Source organism: Ptychodera flava, chromosome 18, assembly GCF_041260155.1.
Source record: "Ptychodera flava strain L36383 chromosome 18, AS_Pfla_20210202, whole genome shotgun sequence".
Taxonomy (NCBI): domain Eukaryota; kingdom Metazoa; phylum Hemichordata; class Enteropneusta; family Ptychoderidae; genus Ptychodera; species Ptychodera flava.
This window is the reverse complement of record NC_091945.1, coordinates 23,973,338-23,993,631: the sequence shown is the minus strand read 5'-3', so window position 1 is coordinate 23,993,631 and position 20,294 is coordinate 23,973,338. Positions and strand designations below refer to the sequence as shown.

At 36.0% G+C, this 20,294-nt stretch overlaps 1 protein-coding gene across 2 annotated transcripts in view; it reads left to right on the top strand.

The window, feature by feature from the left end:
• Positions 1–1,177: 1,177 nt before the first annotated feature.
• Positions 1,178–20,294, top strand: part of LOC139117206 (protocadherin-15-like) — a 43,674-nt gene continuing 24,557 nt past the window's right edge. Inside the window, exons 1-3 of one of the 2 annotated variants that reach the window (XM_070680108.1) lie at positions 1,178–1,245; positions 5,183–5,240; positions 13,952–14,008. In XM_070680108.1, coding sequence (XP_070536209.1) covers positions 13,966–14,008 — 43 coding nt within the window. In that variant the 5' untranslated portion in view covers positions 1,178–1,245; positions 5,183–5,240; positions 13,952–13,965. Of the gene's footprint in view, positions 1,246–5,182; positions 5,241–6,288; positions 6,387–13,951; positions 14,009–20,294 lie in introns of those variants that run through there. The other variant, XM_070680107.1, reaches the window with a different exon arrangement.

Below are 20,294 nucleotides of genomic sequence, written 5' to 3'. Positions count from 1 at the left end.
ACATGACTTTGATGTCCTTTGACCTCAAATATACTTATATGCCTATAAATCAATAGTCACAATGGCTATAGAGTTCACATTTGGTTGGATGGTAGACCTTGTGATGCCACATCATATACCTCATTAATTATGCACATATCTAATTCTAGGCTAGCCAATTGAGCTAAAGCTCTTATTTTTTGTACACGGGCATATCTATGTAAGCAAAGATTTTTCACAAAATGTCACGTGACCTCGATGACCTTTGACCTCAATTTTTCTTCTATGCCCATAAATCAGCAGCCACAACTGCTATACAGTTGATATTTGGTAGCATGGTAGACAATATGGTACCAGATCATGTGCCTCATTAATTATGCACATATCTAATTCTAGGCTAGCCAATTGACCTAGAGGTCTGATTTTTGGTACACAGGCATATCTATGGGAGCAAAGATTTTTGACAAAATGTCACGCGACCTTGATAATCTTTGACCTCAAATTTACTTCTTTGCCTCTTAATCAGTAGCCACAATGGCTATTATCTTCAATTTTGATGCGATGGTAGACCATATCCTTTACCTCATTAATTATGCATGTATATAATTTGGGCTACCCAATAAACCTTGTGTTCTGATTTTTTGGTTGACAGATGTAACAATAGGAACAAACGTTTTGTTGCAAAAAACCACGTGTAACTTAGATTACCTTTGCCCTCTGTGATGACATTTGTTTTCTTTTTCCACTTAAGATTGTTTTGGTCCCATCATCGCTGCTTGCAGCTATATTTTTATTTATCTCTATATTGCCAACTTATATTCTTATTGTTCATAGATATTTAATTCGTCATGGTACTGAGGATAACAAATGCGTGCATCGCGGGGAGGTCAGGTATGTACTCTATATATAGCGAGCTGTTAAATAATTTTGTTGTTATCAGTTCTCCATTCATTGGAGCATTGACAATACTAACTGACGTTGTCTTTGTTCTTCACCAATATCTATAGATAGAAGCATCACGTTTCCGTATTTTGATTTGTTTTGTACATCAGTAGAGCTTAACAACAATTACGCAGCAACGAATATACGTATATGTCTTCCTTTTTTATGTCCGATGAAGTCATGAATATTCATTACACATGACGGGGTGTACCTTCTGAAATACAACATAATAACAAGTGTCCGTTGTTGTGCCATTCATATCATTTGCGACGTCAGGATTACAAGTTAAGCAAAAGAAGTAGCAGACATTTAACAATGAGTTGGGTAGGTATCATTTAAAATTCAGTCGCTCATGGACATACAGTATTATGTCATCTGAACTGATAATTTTGAAGATTAGATTTTGCTAGCTTTGCATATATTTAACAACAAGTTGACATTGTAACATAATCTAAATCAGACAGACGTTCGTATTATGCACTGCCTTTGGTTCGCGTCAACTTTCAAATTTTTACTTAAAATGATTCTTTCCCGTGACTGATAAGCAATTACCGGCAAATAACACAACTTGCTCATCACACATTTAAATTCGTCACCAGAACAACTTTCAAGGCTGTATATTATTATGGGCCAAAGCCCTATGGGGCTTGGCCCCTATTGTATTACTCAGTATCACTTCTTCTTTTTCCTCTTCTTCTTCTGTAAAGAAGAACAAGTGCTATACCCTTCGTATTTGGTACGATGGGAGACCTTATGACGCCACATCCTGTACCTCATTAATTATGCATATGTCTAATTCTCTGCGAGCCAATAGAGATACAGGTCTGATTTTTCGTACATAGGCATATCTATTGGAACGAAGATTTATGACAAAATATCACATGACTTTGATGACCTTTGACCTCAAATATACTTATATGCCTACAAACCAATAGTCACAATGGCTATAGAGTTCATGTTTGGTAGGATGGTAGACCTTATGATGCCACATCCTGTACCTTATTAACCCTTTCAGGCCTAAACCCCTATATATAGGGGTAGCTCTGGTAAGTTACCAGAAAGTCAGGCTTCAGCTTGAGCGGGATACCCCTATTTGCATATTTATATTAGAATTTCGTTCAAATGGAAGTGATGAGGGCGCTGTTCTACTTGACCGTTAGTGTGATTTTTCCTGTTTTTTGGGGGCAATTTCAGCCCATTTTTCCCCAACAAACGATGTCAGAGACATTTCTATGGTCATATAAAGCAGTCAAGTTTGTGCCTATGAATTTTTATCGACTTCTACGGCTTACTTTTGGTGCTATGTGTGTATTGTCGATCTATGGCTCGCTAAACATAGGCCTACTTTCGGGCTGCCGCAACTACATGCCCAGCTGATTCTTGTGAATATTTTTACATAGTTAGACAGTCTAATCATTATTTAAGCCCCCTAACTTAGTTTTATTCTTGTTCATGCCCTGCAAATCACTGCTTTGGCCTCGTAGGTCGTACACCGTCCCGCCATCAGAAGACAAGATGGCCGCTTAGAGTGAGGAACGTGTTGCTCTCCGCTGACGCCTTGCTCACGTTTACAAATTGTTTAGGCCCAAAGATTGCAACAATATCACATATTTTACTGTTGTCAATCCAACTTATGTTATATTTATATTTGATGCTTGGGTTACTATCTATTTCGCGGTAGTCCTCGTAGGCATTGGCTACCGATATTCCATTGGGTAACCGGAGAAGTCGGGCAGTTGCGAACTCGGCCATCGCCAGCGCCGACCAACTCGGCCAGTGGGACTCGGCAGGAGAAGTCTGCCACTCACAACAAAGCAATATTATTGCATACGCATTCTCTTCACAGTTGAATATGCCAAACAATTTTAACTTTTTACTACCATAGTTTTTTGTTTATATTTTGTCGGTTTAATACTATACGAACATTCAGAAAACAACTCAAAGTCGAAGAGCTCCCACGTCCACCCTGCAAAACATGTACGGTCTGCCTCCGTGTTTCTGCAGATCGCGCGCGTACCGTATTAAAGTTCAGGCAAACATTATGCCATTTCTTCAGTAAAATTCATGGCTTGATGACTCTTAACTAAGTTGCCTCACCATCTCCTATGACTTTTTAACGAACTTCAAGTGTAACTATGACGAAGACTGCAAAACTCGCTAGTAGTAGTACCACGATCGCGATACACCGCCATCTTTAATTTTACCCAATGTGTGTATATCACACGTGCATTGAACTGTGATCTGTGAAGTTTGCAAACATTACGCTCATCCTATGAATGACATTTAGATCGCTTTCGAGACTTCAAAAAAAGAAACACTAATATGGAGCACATATTCTAATTGGGTGCATACTGTACTGGCCGACTTCTCTTGTATTCGGTCATTGTCAACTGTCAGTGTCTGTCTGTTTGGAGTCGATGCAGGATGTGGTGGTCGGACATTCCCACGTCTGATTTTACTGACCCCTCAGCCTTTCAAGATAATAATATCGTTGTAAGAGTGGATTTTAGTGACCGTGATTTGTCACAGTTTTCCTTTTCACTGGTAACGGGTAGTATATCACTGTCCAGTTACCATGTTTCAACTCGTCAATGTTGACTGAAGTCCGATAGCGTAAAGGCAGTGCCATAGCGTTACATACGCTGTACGTACGCGTACACTGGGCTGTACGATCGGCCTTGTACGGTAACAGCGCATACATGGCATCGTGAAATCATGCCGCAAATATAGGCGCACTGTCAGAAATTCACGAAACTTGTCACAAGCGTTGTTCAATAGCAAGTGGTTTGACACAACAAGTATTATTTTTGTTCAAGACCTGTATCAGTGTGTTTCGGGTCACAGTCTAAAAATAGCACACAGCTGAGAGGTATAAACCATCATGGCAACGTACGAATTCAGTTGTCAATTATCATTAGTATTTATTTCTATCATACATAGATACGATGAAATTACTCTCAAAAGTGTACATTACCTCATAGCATGTTCAATTTCGCATTAAATAATCATATTTGTGAGCTTTCGAGCCCATTTTCACGACCAAGTCGCTCGAACGACGTGTATTCCGGCATATTGCTTGTTTACATTCAGAACGAGGCTCTGCAGCTTATTGAATTATGCAAATTTCTATACGTCCGCTCAAGCTGCTTGAAAAGTTAATTATGCTCATATCTAATTGTGGGCAAGCCAATAGAGCAACAGGTCTAATTTTTGGTATATATGGATAAGTATGGGATACAATTTTTTTGTCAGAATGTCACGTGACCTCGATGACCTTTGACCTCAAATATACATATTTGTCCATAACCAACAGTGCTATACTCTTTCTATTGGTACGATTGGAGACCTTATGACGCCACATTCTGTAACTCATTAATTATGCATATATCTAATTCTCTGCAAGCCAATAGAGATAGAGGTCTGATTTTTGGTACATAGGCATATCTATGAGAACAAAGATTATGACAAAATGTCACATGACTTTGATGTCCTTTGACCTCAAATATACTTATATGCCTATAAATCAATAGTCACAATGGCTATAGAGTTCACATTTGGTTGGATGGTAGACCTTGTGATGCCACATCATATACCTCATTAATTATGCACATATCTAATTCTAGGCTAGCCAATTGAGCTAAAGCTCTTATTTTTTGTACAGGGCATATCTATGTAAGCAAAGATTTTTCACAAAATGTCACGTGACCTCGATTACCTTTGACCTAAACTTTACTTCTATGCCCATAAATCAGCAACCACAACTGCTATACAGTTGATATTTGGTAACATGGTAGACAATATGGTACCAGATCATGTGCCTCATTAATTATGCACATATCTAATTCTAGGCTAGCCAATTGACTTAGAGTCTGATTTTTGGTACACAGGCATATCTATGGGAGCAAAGATTTTTGACAAAATGTCACAAGGGCCATTATTCATATACAAGGGCCATTATCTTCACATGTATTTTTCAATTTTGATGCGACGGTAGACCATATCCTTTACCTCATTAATTATGCATGTATATAATTTTGAGCTACCCAATGAACCTTGTGTTCTGATTTTTTGGTTGACAGATGTAACAATAAGAACAAACGTTTTGTTGCAAAAAACCACGTGTAACTGAGATTACCTTTGCCCTCTGTGATGACATTTGTCTTCTTTTACCACTTAAGATTGCTTTGGTCCCATCATCGCTGCTTGCAGCTATATTTTTATTTATCTCTATATTGCCAACTTATATTCTTATTGTTCATAGATATTTAATTCGTCATGGTACCGAGGAAATAAAAATGCGTGCATCGCGGGGAGGTCAGGTATGTACTCTATATATAGCGAGCTTTTAAATAATTTTGTTGTTATCAGTTCTCCATTCATTGGCGCACTGACAATACTAACTGACGTTGTCTTTGTTCTTCACCAATATCTATAAATAGAAGCAACACGTTTCCGTATTTGATTTGTACATCGGTACAGCTTAAAGGTAAAGGGCGCCGAATTCGGACGCGCACACGCTTTAGAACGTTTCTGCGCAGATTTAACTCCAGCCTGCCGCAAATGGGTTATTTTGTAGCGCATGTATTTAATATCACCTGTCATTGTTGAAATTGCCCTTTTACCTAATTTTTTGACCCAGTCTCTTAGAAATACATGTTACCTTTAACCTTGTCATATTCTGACCCCCTAGGAAGCTGGTTTTTATTCAATATGAGCGCAAAATAACATTTCTCTCCCATTTACATGGCGCATATTACCCATTCACCTGGACATATTGTAAAAAGTAGCGTGGTGACACCCTTTTATTAAAAGTGTAAACTAAATGGTATTATGTCAGGATTTTATTCGCCAAGTTTCGTCAAAATGACACCATTCAAAGCAACAGGAAGAAAGTTCGAAAATTATGTAGTGATATAATTTCCATATCGTTATTTTGTAATCGATACTTATGTTAAAATTTCTTTACAAACATCATGAAAACTATACATTCGATAGATATGGATCTTAATTCTTGGTATTTATTAAATTAAGTCATTTGCTAAGCGTTTTATAATTGCTTTCTTTAGTTTAAGTGAATTATATCATTTTTATTTATTTCTAACGACGCCATTTTAACGTCCGTTTCCATGGAAACGAGCGTGGTGACCCCCATTTTTTATTATATTTTTGCACTTGCACAACTTCCAAGAATATTTGTGCAAAGTTTCAAGAAAATGACACCACAACCTAATTTTGACGTAATTCGTAGTACTTCACCTTAACAACAATTACGCAGCAACGAATATACGTATATGTCTTCCTTTTTTATGTCCGATGAAGTCATGAATATTCATTACACATGACGGGGTGTACCTTCTGAAATACAACATAATAACAAGTGTCCGTTGTTGTGCCATTCATATCATTTGCGACGTCAGGATTACAAGTTAAGCAAAAGAAGTAGCAGACATTTAACAATGAGTTGGGTAGGTATCATTTAAAATTCAGTCGCTCATGGACATACAGTATTATGTCATCTGAACTGATAATTTTGAAGATTAGATTTTGCTAGCTTTTCATATATTTAACAACAAGTTGACATTGTAACATAATCTAAATCAGATAGAGTTCGTATTATGCACTGCCTTTGGTTGGCGTCAACTTTCAAATTTTTTTGCTTAAATGATTCTTTCTCGTGACTGATAAGCAATTACCTGCAAATAACACAACTTGCTCATCACACATTTAAATTCGTCACCAGAACAACTTTCAAGGCTGTATATTATTATGGGCCAAAGCCCTATGGGGCTTGGCCCCTAATGTATTTACTCAGTATCACTTCTTCTTTTTCCTGTTCATCTTCTGTAAAGAAGAACAAGTGCTATACCCTTCATATTTGGTACGATAGGAGACCTTATGACGCCACATCCTTTACCTCATTAATTATGCATATATCTAATTCTCTGCGAGCCAATAGAGATAGAGGTCTAATTTTTGGTACATAGGCATATCTATGGGAACGAAGATTTATGACAAAATGTCACATGACTTTGATGACCTTTGACCTCAAATATACTTATATGCCTACAAACCAATAGTCATAATGGCTATAGAGTTCATGTTTGGTAGGATGGTAGACCTTATGATGCCACATCCTGTACCTTATTAACCCTTTCAGGCCTAAACCCCTATATATAGGGGTAGCTCTGGTAAGTTACCAGAAAGTCAGGCCTGAAAAAGTTCATTATGCACATATCTAATTGTGGGCAAGCCAATAGAGCAACAGGTCTAATTTTTGGTATATATGGATAAGTATGGGATACAATTTTTTTGTCAGAATGTCACGTGACCTCGATGACCTTTGACCTCAAATATACATATTTGTCCATAACCAACAGTGCTATACTCTTTCTATTGGTACGATCGGAGACCTTATGACGCCACATTCTGTAACATATTAATTATGCATATATCTAATTCTCTGCAAGCCAATAGAGATAGAGGTCTGATTTTCGGTACATAGGAATAACTATGAGAACAAAAGATTTATGACAAACTGTCACATGCCATCTTTGACCTTCGACCTCAAATATACTTATAGGCCTATAAATCAGTAGCCACAACTGCTATACAGTTCATATTTGGTAGCATGGTAGACAATATGGTACCAGCTCATGTGCCTCATTAATTATGCTCATATCTAATTCTAGGCTAGCCAATTGACCTAGAGGCCTGATTTTTGGTACACAGGCATCAGGTATATGTACTCTATATATAGCGAGCTGTTAAATAATTTTGCGGTTATCAGTTCTCCATTCATTGGAGCATTGACAATACTAACTGACGTTGTCTTTGTTCTTCACCAATATCTATTGATAGAAGCGTCACGTTTCCGTATTTTGATTTGTTTTGTTTGCCGTATTGTACACGACCCAACTTTTTATCATTGGTTTTGATTTCCTCTCGGAATCAATGGGAGCAATGTGCGAACTTTGTAACCTCGCCCTTTACAAAACCGCCATGTCTGAGTTTTCTTTGTAGCATCTAGATGCTAGTACACTTTTAGAGTCTTACGTACATTGTAATTCTGTATGCTTGTAAAATATGAGTGTCATGTCAATTATCTTCTCATTTGCATATTTAATGAACTTTTGTTATTAGTGAGATAACTCTGAAATTCCTGCACCAAACTTGATGATACGTGCAACAAATATTGATCTGATATATATCTAATTATACTTAGAAGCATAAGGCAGTGTCAAGTTAATAAATAGCTCATTTGCATATTTTATGAAGGTTTGTAATTAGTCATATAACTCCGATATAACTTCACCAAATGTGATGAAATCTGCTGCAGATACTGATCCGACTGATATATAACTGTAGTGTAAAGCATTTAGTAGTGTGAAATTAATTAAGGGTTCATTTACATATTTAATAAACTTTGTAATTAGGTATATAACTCTGAAATTACGGCACCCGAGCCAGTGAAATCGGGTACAGATATTGTTTTGATAAATATCTAATTGTACTGAGAAGCATTTGGCAGTGTCAAGTTAACAAATAGGTCATTTGCATATTTTATGAAGTTTTGTAATTAGTGATATAACTCCAAAATAACAGCACCAAATGTGATGAAATCTGCTGCAGATATTGATCTGACACATATCTAATTGTGGTGTAGAGCATTTAGTTGTGTCAAGTTAATTTAGGTTTATTTGCATATTTAATGAACTTTGTAATTAGTGACATGTCTCTAAAATTACAACATAAAATTAAATAAAACGTGCTACAAATGTTGATCTGATGGATATCTAATTGTCTCATAAAGCATTGAGCAGTGTCAAGATAATTAACAGCTCATTTGCATATTAATAAGTTTTGTAATTAGTGATTAAACTCTGAGAGTACTGTGCGAAGTTGAAAAAACCTGCTACATATAAAGATATCATATATCTCATTGATCTGTGAAGCGTACTACTATTAATGAACCTGTTGTAAAACACGTGAGCATATTCAGTTCATATCTGGTTTTTCACGTGATCAGGTTGTCACAAAGATATGTGTGGCTCATTGAATATTGTCAAACATTACATATGTATTGCCGTATTCCAAGTGCACTTGAAAAAATAACACCCGTATTTTTTCAAATTGATTTGCAAATTAGCAAAAATTAAAGTAATCCCTGTATCTTTCTTTGCAAAAACGTAATTTCTAACATTTTATTCCCACATTGTACACATATAACGGTAAAAGGATACGTCTGACATCAAATTCATTGCAATATTTGGTCACAAAGTGATCAAAATCATAATTTGCCAAATTAATACCGCGCGTGACAAACTGGTATTTTTTATTAGGCGATATGCAAATGATATCATCGATATACAAATTTAATAAACAACATCTTTTGGGGAACTACTTTCTATTTGTAAATACTGTCGTCTGCAAACTTCGTCCTTCATGGAACAGCTAGAGGATAAACATTACGACTGGGTGAATTGTATGTACGTCGAACACTTAGAAAGTGAATTTTATTACCCAGATCATACGGAAAGTGTGAACAAAACGACAATGCAGGCCTTCGAAGTCGAAAACAGCAACATTTCAGCGATGGAGCCAGAAGTCGAATGCCCTTCAACTTCAAGTTCGGCAAGCGAGAAACCGAGGTTCATAAGTTTCTCGGCGGACGAAGTAGCTGCTTATGTGGGCGACCACAAAAACAAGAACACCGTTTTGAAAACGAAGCGAGAGGTCGCCGTGTTTGAAGAATTGAAAACAGCAATGACGACAGAGAGACATACGTTAACGGAAATACCACCGTCCGATCTTGATCCCTTCCTCGCGAAATTTTTTCTCGGCACCAGGAAGAAGAACGGCGACGACTAGCTACCAAAAATCGATCGAAAGGTGGTTGCGTGATAATGACTACGGTGCTAGCATTATCCGTGACGAAGCGTTCGCATCAAGTCGTCATGCTTTGGCAGCGAAACGAAAACAGCCTAAGGCAGCAGGAAAGGGGAACGTGCCGAACAAGTCCGAGGCGATAACATCTGAACACGAGAACACTTTGCTGAAAGCCGGTCAGCTCGGAGTCCACTCCGCATCGTCGTTGCTTAAGCTTAATACCCTCTGGCTGAATAACACAAAACTATTCGGTCTTCGCGCCAGTAATGAACACCATCAGATGGAATGGGGTGACGTTTCTCTGGGGCATGACGAAAACGGCGAATATATCATCTACAACGAAAGGCTCACAAAGACTCGTCGAGGGGAACCTGGCAATACGCGAAGTTTTGCCCCAAAAGCGTACGCTACCCCGGCTTCTCCAGATAGGCCTACATGTCCCGTTCTCGCGTACAAGACCTATGCTTCGCGAAGACCTGGTAAAATGAAATCTGCCACTTCGCCATTCTATGTAGGCATTGAATACGTTCCAGGTACCATCAACAGAGGTTTATGGTTCCGTAACCAGCGTATGGGAATCAACAAGCTATTACATGCTCATGAAGGCGATGTCGAAAGCGGCCGGACTCCCCAGGGTGGGGGTACTCTCAATATTTTCATACGGGGGGTGTGCGGCCCAAATTGGAAACATCGACCCATGTGTATTGTCAAAAACAGACCCATTGTTAGGGACTTTTTGTCAAAATCAGGCCCATAGTTAGGGAATAATGAAGCGAGCAAAACACAAAATAAGCCGACCAGTTGTCAAATAGAATACTAGCAAACAAAAGTATTAAAGGCCCGTGAGCTGCAAAGTCATTGAATTTCTTCAAGTTCAAATATTTCCAATAATTTCAGATATTTTTTCTACCAATAAAGTGATATTACCTTGCACTGTCATGAAAACAATAATTTGTTAGAAAACAGCTAGGAATTTTACATAGTTTAGTTAATCTTAAATTTCCCACAATTTTCCAATACTTCACATATTACAATGAAAATAGAGAATACCTTGTCTCAGTGAAGTATATTCAGTCCCATGAGATCTATTGGATGGAATTATGTTGGTCTGTAAAAATGCTTATAGGTTTATGCACTGGTTTCACTGTCTGTTTGAAAATTCACATGGGGGCAGCCACATTTGGGTGTGGCACCACTTTATTATTTATCTGGTTAATTCTTACATATGTGCTCAAATTCAGAGGTTCATGTAACTTATACTCAGATATGTCAGTGAGTACTTCTGCTTGGAGTAATATTAGTTTGAAAGTAACTAAATTTTAGAAAATTCTGCCAAAAGTTGCAGCTCGTGGGGCTTTAAACTTGCAACCATGAAAGTATTGCTGTAAAACAGTACACTCTCACTCACACAAATAACTACTGTCATAAGTTTCTGTTATTTTATTGCTATGGATTACCACATTTATTGCCAGCAAAAAGAAACTGCTATTTTCATGAGATATTGTGTCACTAAATTAAAAAAGTCTCTGTTGAAACTTGAAATTTACTTAGGGACTGGTCAGTTTCTTCGACCGGGGTCGGGGGTGGACTATGTGCCGATGTCAAAAAGTTTCTGATACCCTTTTCTGAATTTTGACCAGGTATGAACTGAAAATGCTCACGTGTTTCATTATATATTGCAGTAATGTGTAAATTTGAACCTTTGCCACATGTTTGCAACTTCATTGAGAGTGTTATGATCAATATAATGAATAATATTCACCACAGATTAATTCTAAATCCAAGTATATATCCCCAATCGGGAAAGTCCATTAACATATGCAAATAAGGAATTGACTGAAATGTTCTCATTAAATATGCAAATTAGGAATTGGCTGAAGTAAAAATGTTAAATGACTTTTAATAATATCGTATCATAGTATCTTTAATGTAAAAAGCAATTCGTCAGCTTTGGTCTAGTCAAGACAGATAAATATCCTTAATTAGGAATGTTCATTAAATTTGCAAATAAGGAATTGGCTAAAGTAAAAATGCTTAATAACTTTTAATGTTGTATCATAGTATCTTTAATGTACATAGCAAGTTTCGTCAAATTTCGTCTAGTCAATACAGATAAATATCCCTAATTAGGAAAGTTCATTAAATATGCAAATTAGAAATTGGCTGTAGTAAAAAAGTTAATGACTTTCAATAATGATGTTTTATAGTATCTTCAATATATGTTTCATTAACTTCGTTCGAGTCAATTCAGATATATATATCTAATTAGGAAAGTTTATTAAGTATGTTAATAAGAAATTGGCTGAAGTAAAAGTGCTTAATGATTTTCAATAATGTTATATCATAGTATCTTCAATGTACATAGTGAGTTTCATCACCTATGGTCAAGTAAATTCAGATATATATATCTAATTTGGAAAGTTTATTAAATATGCCAATAAGGAATTGGCTGAAGTAAAAATATTTAATGGCTTTCAACAATGTTATATCATAGTATATTTAATGTACATAGCAAGTTTCATCATTTTGGGTCAAGTCAATTCAAATAAATATCCCTAACTTCAAAAAACAGGATGACCCCCCTGTGCACGACATCGGTAAAACAAAGGTTGAATATAAATTATATGATATATATATTATATTTTATGTATATTATATTTTAAACAGTCATTATGTGTTTTAATTGAATTGTTGACATGTCAGTTGTACGATAGGAATTTCAAAGTGTCAATTTTAAAGTTTGAATACAGTATTTTGAATGAGCTGTGAATGTATTTCACTCTTAAACTTAACCAGATGTCCTGAACTGTTGTACAGTAATGGATGTCAATCATTAATATCAAAGAGGAAAAAGCAGTAAATCAAAAACTTTGATGGGTGTTAAGACTTGCTAGCCATCAAATTAAATCTCCTTAGAAGCCATAGAGAGCTATTTTAGCCAAATCTGATGTGTGCAGTGTCTGAGAGGACCTTTTCTTTTAACATTGAAACTATAAAAGCACAGCTAATAATGATGAAAACTGCCTTTTTAACTGTTACTGTAATCATAAAATGCATCTATTTACAGAAAACCTGTGACACAAAGGAAAATAGTTGCATCAATGAGAACGAAAAAATCTTGTCATTTTTCTATTTCTAAAATATTTCACTGTATCAAATATATATTGTGATATATTTGTGCATGTGGCTTTCTCATACTGAATTCTCATACAGAAAATAGAAAAGTATCAGGAATTTGTCATCCTTTTCATATGAACTGCAGATTTCATAATGGTACACTTTCACTGAGCAAACATCACGATATCTCTGACATATATCTCTGATTTATTAATGTATGGCACCCGAAAAATATGAAACATCCTGATATTTCTGATATATATGTCTATATATTAAAGTCATGAGTCGGAAGGGCGTGCTGAAAAATGTCTGATACATAAATTAAGTAATACGCTCAAAGTGCCCACTGAAAAATATTGAACAGACAGATATGATATATCTCTGATATGTGTATATCTGATATATTTAAGTCGAGGTGCGCTGAAAATTATGTCTGATTATTAAAGTTATGCGCCCAAAGGGCGCGCCGAAAAAAATGCAACTGAATGATGAAATTTATGGCTGACGCGATGCATTTTACGCAATTATGAGCCCATGTCAAAATCCAAAAACACACTGACCCCTATTGGGCATTTCAAAAACATGGTGACCCCATCACCAAAATCAAAAACAGGGTGACCCCATGAATCCACCAGCCCCCCGCCCCCTAGGCCAAAGAAACTGACCAGTCCCTTAATTATCATGGATACAATTTGTCTTTTATATAAGCCCACATTTCCACCAGTCAAAAACAGAAATGGATTTTCACTGTGTAGCCTGAATAATTTTTGAGAATATGCAAAATATGCACATATTTAATTTGGAGCTACCCAATAAACCTCCTGGTCTGATTTTTTAGTTGACAGATGTAACAATAGGAACAAAAGTTTTGTTGCAAAAAACCACGTGTAACTGAGATTACCTTTGCCCTCTGTGATGACATTTGTCTTCTTTTTCCACTTAAGATTGCTTTGGTCCCATCATCGCTGCTTGCAGCTATATTTTTATTTATCTCTATATTGCCAAATTATATTCTTATTGTTCATAGATATTTAATTCGTCATGGTACTGAGGATAACAAATGCGTGCATCGCGGGGAGGTCAGGTATATGTACTCTATATATAGCGAGCTGTTAAATAATTTTGTTGTTATCAGTTCTCCATTCATTGGAGCATTGACAATACTAACTGACGTTGTCTTTGTTCTTCACCAATATCTATTAATAGAAGCGTCACGTTTCCGTATTTTGATTTGTTTTGCTTGCCGTATTGTACACGACCCAACTTTTTATCATTGGTTTTGATTTCCTCTCGGAATCAATGGGAGCAATGAGCGAACTTTGTAACCTCGCCCTTTACAAAACCGCTATGTCTGAGTTTTCGTTGTAGCATCTAGATGCTAGTACACTTTTAGAGTCTTACGTACATTGTAATTCTGTATGCTTGTAAAATATATGCATTTCAGGTAGTCTCTGTCGCATTTAATGGAAAATCCTTTTTAGCTCACGTGTGTAAACACATGGGCTAATGTTATAGCGATGTCTATCTGTCTCTCCGTGTGTGTGTGTGCGTGTGTGTGTCTGTCTGTTTGTTTACACGATAACTCAAAAACGCCTGAACGGATTCAAGTCAGAATCGGTACACAGGTACCATATGCTACTTGCAAGAACTGATTAAATTTCGTTTAGTGTGGCTTGCATATTAATGAAGTTATGCAATATCGTTTTTTCCGTACAATAGTTTCCCTATGGAGACAGTAATGACAGTGTAGACATATATCAAGAAATACTGCACAAATTTTCATGAAACTTTTCACGACAATCTAAGAACATTATGATGAGACTGTGAGTGCCATGTCAATTATCTTCTCATTTGCATATTTAATGAACTTTTGTTATTAGTGAGATAACTGTTAAATTCCTGCACCAAACTGATGATACTTGCAACAAATATTGATCTGATATATAATAATTAGTAATTAGTGATATAACTGTTAAAGTCCTGCACCAAACTTGATGATACTTGCAACAAATATTGATCTGATATATATCTAATTATACTTAGAAGCATAAGGCAGTGTCAAGTTAATAATTAGCTCATTTGCATATGTTATGAAGGTTTGTAATTAGTCATATAACTCCGATATAACTTCACCAAATGTAATGAAATCTGCTGCAGATACTGATCCGACTGATATATAACTTTAGTGTAAAGCATTTAGTAGTGTGAAATTAATTAAGGGTTCATTTACATATTTAATAAACTTTGTAATTAGGTATATAACTCTGAAATTACGGCACCCAGTCAGTGAAATTGGTACAGATATTGTTTTGATAAATATCTAATTGTACTGAGAAGCATTTGGCAGTGTCAAGTTAACAAATAGGTCATTTGCACATTTTATGATGTTTTGTAATAATTGATTTAACTCCAAATAACTGCACCAAATGTGATGAAATCTGCTTCAGATACTGATCTGACACATATCTAATTGTGGTGTAGAGCATTTAGTTGTGTGAAGTTAATAAGGGTCCATTTGCATATTAAATGACTTTGTAATTAGTGATATTACTCCAAAATTACAGCGTTAAATTTGATGAAACTTGCTACAGATGTTGATCTGATAAATATCCAATTGTACTGAGAAGCATTGAGCAGTGTCAACTTAATAATTAGCTCATTTGCATATTTCATGAAGTCTTATAATTAGTCATATAACTCCGAAACAACTGCATCAAATTTGATGAAAACTGCTGCACATTCTGATACGACAGATATCTAACTGTGTTGTAAAGCATTTAGTGGTGTAAAGTTAATTAAGGGTTCATTTGCATATTTAATAAACTTTGTAATTAGGTATATAACTCTGAAATTTCGGCACCAAAATTTTGTGAAACATGCTACAGATATTGATTTGATAAATATTTAATTGTGCTATGAATCATTGAACAGTGTCAAGTTAATTTAGGTTTATTTGCATATTTAATGAACTTTGTAATTAGTGACATTTCTCTAAAATTACAGCATTAAATTAAATAAAACTTGCTACCAATGTTGATCTGATGGATATCTAATTGTCCCATAAAGCATTGAGCAGTTTCAAGATAATTAACAGCTCATTTGCATATTAAATAAAGTTTTGCAATTAGTGATTAAACTCTGAGAGTACTGTGCGAAGTTGAAAAAACCTGCTACATATAATGATATCATATATCTCATTGTTCTGTGAAGCGTACTACTATTAATGAACCTGTTGTAAAACACGTGAGCATATTCAGTTCATATCTGGTTTTTCACGTGATCAGGTTGTCACAAAGATATGTGTGGCTCATTGAATATTGTCAAACATTACATATGTATTGCCGTATTCCAAGTTGCACTTGGAAAAATAACACCCGTATTTTTTCAAACTGATTTGCAAATTAGCAAAAAATAAAGTAATCCCTGTATCTTTCTTTGCAAAAACGTAATTTCTAACATTTTATTCCACATGTACACATATAACGGTAAAGGATTCGTCTGACATCAAATTCATTGCAATATTTGGTCACAAAGTGATCAAAATCATAATTTGCCAAATTAATACCGCGCGTGACAAACTGGTATTTTTTATTAGGCGATATGCAAATGATATCATCGATATACAAATTTAATAAACAACATCTTTTGGGGAACTACTTTCTGTTTGTAAATATGTCGTCTGCAAACTTCGTCCTTCATGGAACAGCTAGAGGATAACAGTACGACTGGTGAATCATATGTACGTCGAATACTTAAAAAAGAATTTTATTACCCAGACGTACGGAAAGTGTGAACAAAACGACAATGCAGGCCTTCGAAGTCAAAAACAGCAACATTTCAGCGATTGAGCCAGAAGTCGAACGCCCTTAAACTTCAAGTTCGGCAAGCGAGAAACCGAGGTTCGTAGGTTTCTCGGCGGACGAAGTAGCTGCTTATGTGGGCGACCACAAAAACAAGAACACTGTTTTGAAAACGAAGCGAGAGGTCGCCATATTTGAAGAATTGAAAACAGCAATGACGACAGAGAGACATACGTTAACGGAAATAGCACCGTACGATCTTGATTCCCTCCTCGCGAAATTTTTTCTCGGCACCAGGAAGAAGAACGGCGACGACTAGCTACCAAAATCAATTGAAAGGTGGTTGCGTGATAATGACTACGGTGCTAGCATTATCCGTGACGAAGCGTTCGCATCAAGTCGTCATGCTTTGGCAGCGAAACGAAAACAGCCTAAGGCAGCAGGAAAGGGGAACGTGCCGAACAATTCTCCGCATCGTCGTTGCTTAAGCTTAATACCCTCTGGCTGAATAACACAAAGCTATTCGGTCTTCGTGCCAGTAATGAGCACCATCAGATGAAATTGGGTGACATTTCTCTGGGGTAAGATGAAAACAGCGAATATATAATCTAAAACGAATGGCTCACAAAGACTCGCCGAGGGGAACCTGGCAATACGCGAAGTTTTGCCCCCAAAGCGTACGCTACCCCGGCTTCACCAGATAGGCCTACATGTCCCGTTCTCGCGTACAGACCTACGCTTCGCGAAGACCTGGTAAAATGAAATCTGCCACGTAGCCGTTCTATGTAGGCATTGAATACGTTCCAGGTACCATCAACAGAGGTATATGGTTCCGTAACCAGCGTATGGAATCAACAAGGTATTACATGCTCATGAAGGCGATGTCGAAAGCGGCCGGACTCCCCGGGGGGGGGGGTACTCTCAATATTTTTCATATGGGGGGGGGGGTGTGTGCGGCCCAAGTTTGAAACATCGACCCATGTGTATTGTCAAAAAACAGACCCATTGTTAGGGACTTTTTGTCAAAATCAAACCATAGTTAGGAATAATGAAGCGAGCAAAACACAAAATAAGCCGACCAGTTGTCAAATAGAATACTAACAACAAAAGTATTAAAGGTCCGTGAGCTGCAAAGTCATTGAATTTGTTCAAGTTCAATATTTCCAATAATTTCAGATATTTTTCCTACCAAAAAAGTGATATTACCTTGCAATGTCATGAAACAATAATTTGTTACAAAACAGCCAGGAATTTTACATAGTTTAGTTAATCTTTAAGGTAGAGACACACGTTAGATGATACTTATTTTAAACTTACTTTTTCTCAATAAATTCACTTTTAGACCCCACACATTATATATTTTCTGTTAGCCCTATATCTCAACATTATGAAAAATATGTTTATTTTCCGAAATCACAGTGTTTGTGACCATTTCTCTCAAAAATATGCGTTTTTGAGTTGTTTTACCTAAAAAAAATTAGGTGTTACAGGACTAGGGCGACTTGAGATATTTTAACAGAAATCAACAATTGAGTAGTCTGGGGAAAAACGGTGTCCCAGATTTTCGGTAAAATTGATAGAACAAGAGAAATTCTTGCTGAAGTGAACGAAACCCGGTAATTTATTCAAAAACCCAGAGTTGTTACTTTCACACCTTATTGTGCTGAAACAAAAGGGAATAGAAAAAATCTGGGACACGGTTTTTTCCCCAGACTACTCAATTGTTGATTTCTGTTAAAAGATCTCAAGTCGCCATAGTCCTGTAACACCTAATTTTTTTTAGGTAAAAAAACTCAAAAACGCATATTTTTGAGAGAAATGGTCACAAACACTGTGATTTCGGAAAATAAATATATTTTCTATAATGTTGAGATATAGGGCTAACAGAAAATATATAATGTGTGGGGTCTAAAAGTGAAATTTATTGAGAAAAAGTGAGTTTAAAATAAGTATCATCTAACGTGTGTCTCTACCTTAATTTGTCATAATTTTCCAATACTTCAAATATTACAATGAAAATAGAGAATACCTTGTCTCAGTGAAGTATATTCAGTTCCATGAGATCTATGGATGGAATTATGTTGTCCGTAAAAATGCTTATAGGTTTATGTACTGGTTTCACTGTTTGTTTGAAAATTTACATGGGCGGCCACATTTGGGTGTGGCACCACTTTATTATTTATCTGGTAATAACTTACATATGTGCTCAAATTCAGAGGTTCATGTAACTTGTACTCAGATATGTCAGTGAGTACTTCTGCTTGGAGTAATATTAGTTTGAAAGTAACTAAATTTTAGAAAATTCTGCCAAAAGTTGCAGCTCGTGGGGCTTTAAACTTGCAACCATGAAAGTATTGCTGTAAAACAGTACACTCTCACTCACACAAATAACTACTGTCATAAGTTTCTGTTATTTTATGCTATGGATTACCACATTTATTACCAGCAAAAAGAAACTGCTATTTTCATGAGATATTGTGTCACTAAATTAAAAAAGTCTCTGTTGAAACTTGAAATTTACTTAGGGACTGGTCAGTTTCTTCGACCGGGGGTGGGGGTGGACTATGTGCCGATGTCAAAAAGTTTCTGATACCCTTTTCTGAATTTTGACCAGGTATGAACTGAAAATGCTCACGTGTTTCATTATATATTGCAGTAATGTGTAAATTTGAACCTTTGCCACATGTTTGCAACTTCATTGAGAGTGTTATGATCAACATAATGAATAATATTCACCACAGATTAATTTTAATCCAAGTATATATCCCAATCAGGAAAGTTCATTAAAATATGCAAATAAGGAATTGACTGAAATGTTCTCATTAAATATGCAAATTAGGAATTGGCTGAAGTAAAAATGTTAAATGACTTTTAATAATATCGTATCATAGTATCTTTAATGTACAAAGCAATTCGTCAGCTTTGGTCTAGTCAAGACAGATAAATATCCTTAATTAGGAAAGTTCATTAAATTTGCAAATAAGGAATTGGCTAAAGTAAAAATGCTTAATGACTTTCAATGTTGTATCATAGTATCTTTAATGTACATAGCAAGTTTCGTCAAATTTGGTCTAGTCAATACAGATAAATATCCCTAATTAGGAAAGTTCATTAAATATTTTAATAAGGAATTGGCTGAAGTAAAACTGCTTAATGATTTTCAATAATGTTATATTAGTATCTTCAATGTACATAGTGAGTTTCATCACCTTTGGTCAAGTCAATTCAGATATATATATCTAATTAGGAAGTTTATTAAATTTAAGTCAGGGTGCGCTGAAAATTAGGTCTGATTATTAAAGTTAAAGTTATGCAACTGTTTGCCAATAACCAGATATATGGAGGAACTTTTAATTTCCACTTTAACGTTGCTGGGATGGATGGAAGTCCCAAGTCGATCGGCTCCTGTATCTCTCCAAGTAGTACAAGTAAACGCCGTAGACCGTGTGTGATTTATTCTGACGATTCGGACTGAAACGATCCCCGAATTTCAAAATTTTGCCGCTTCTATGGAAGGCAAAATATAATATGTTGTGTTCTCTGTTTATTTAACTTTAACAAATGTAATTT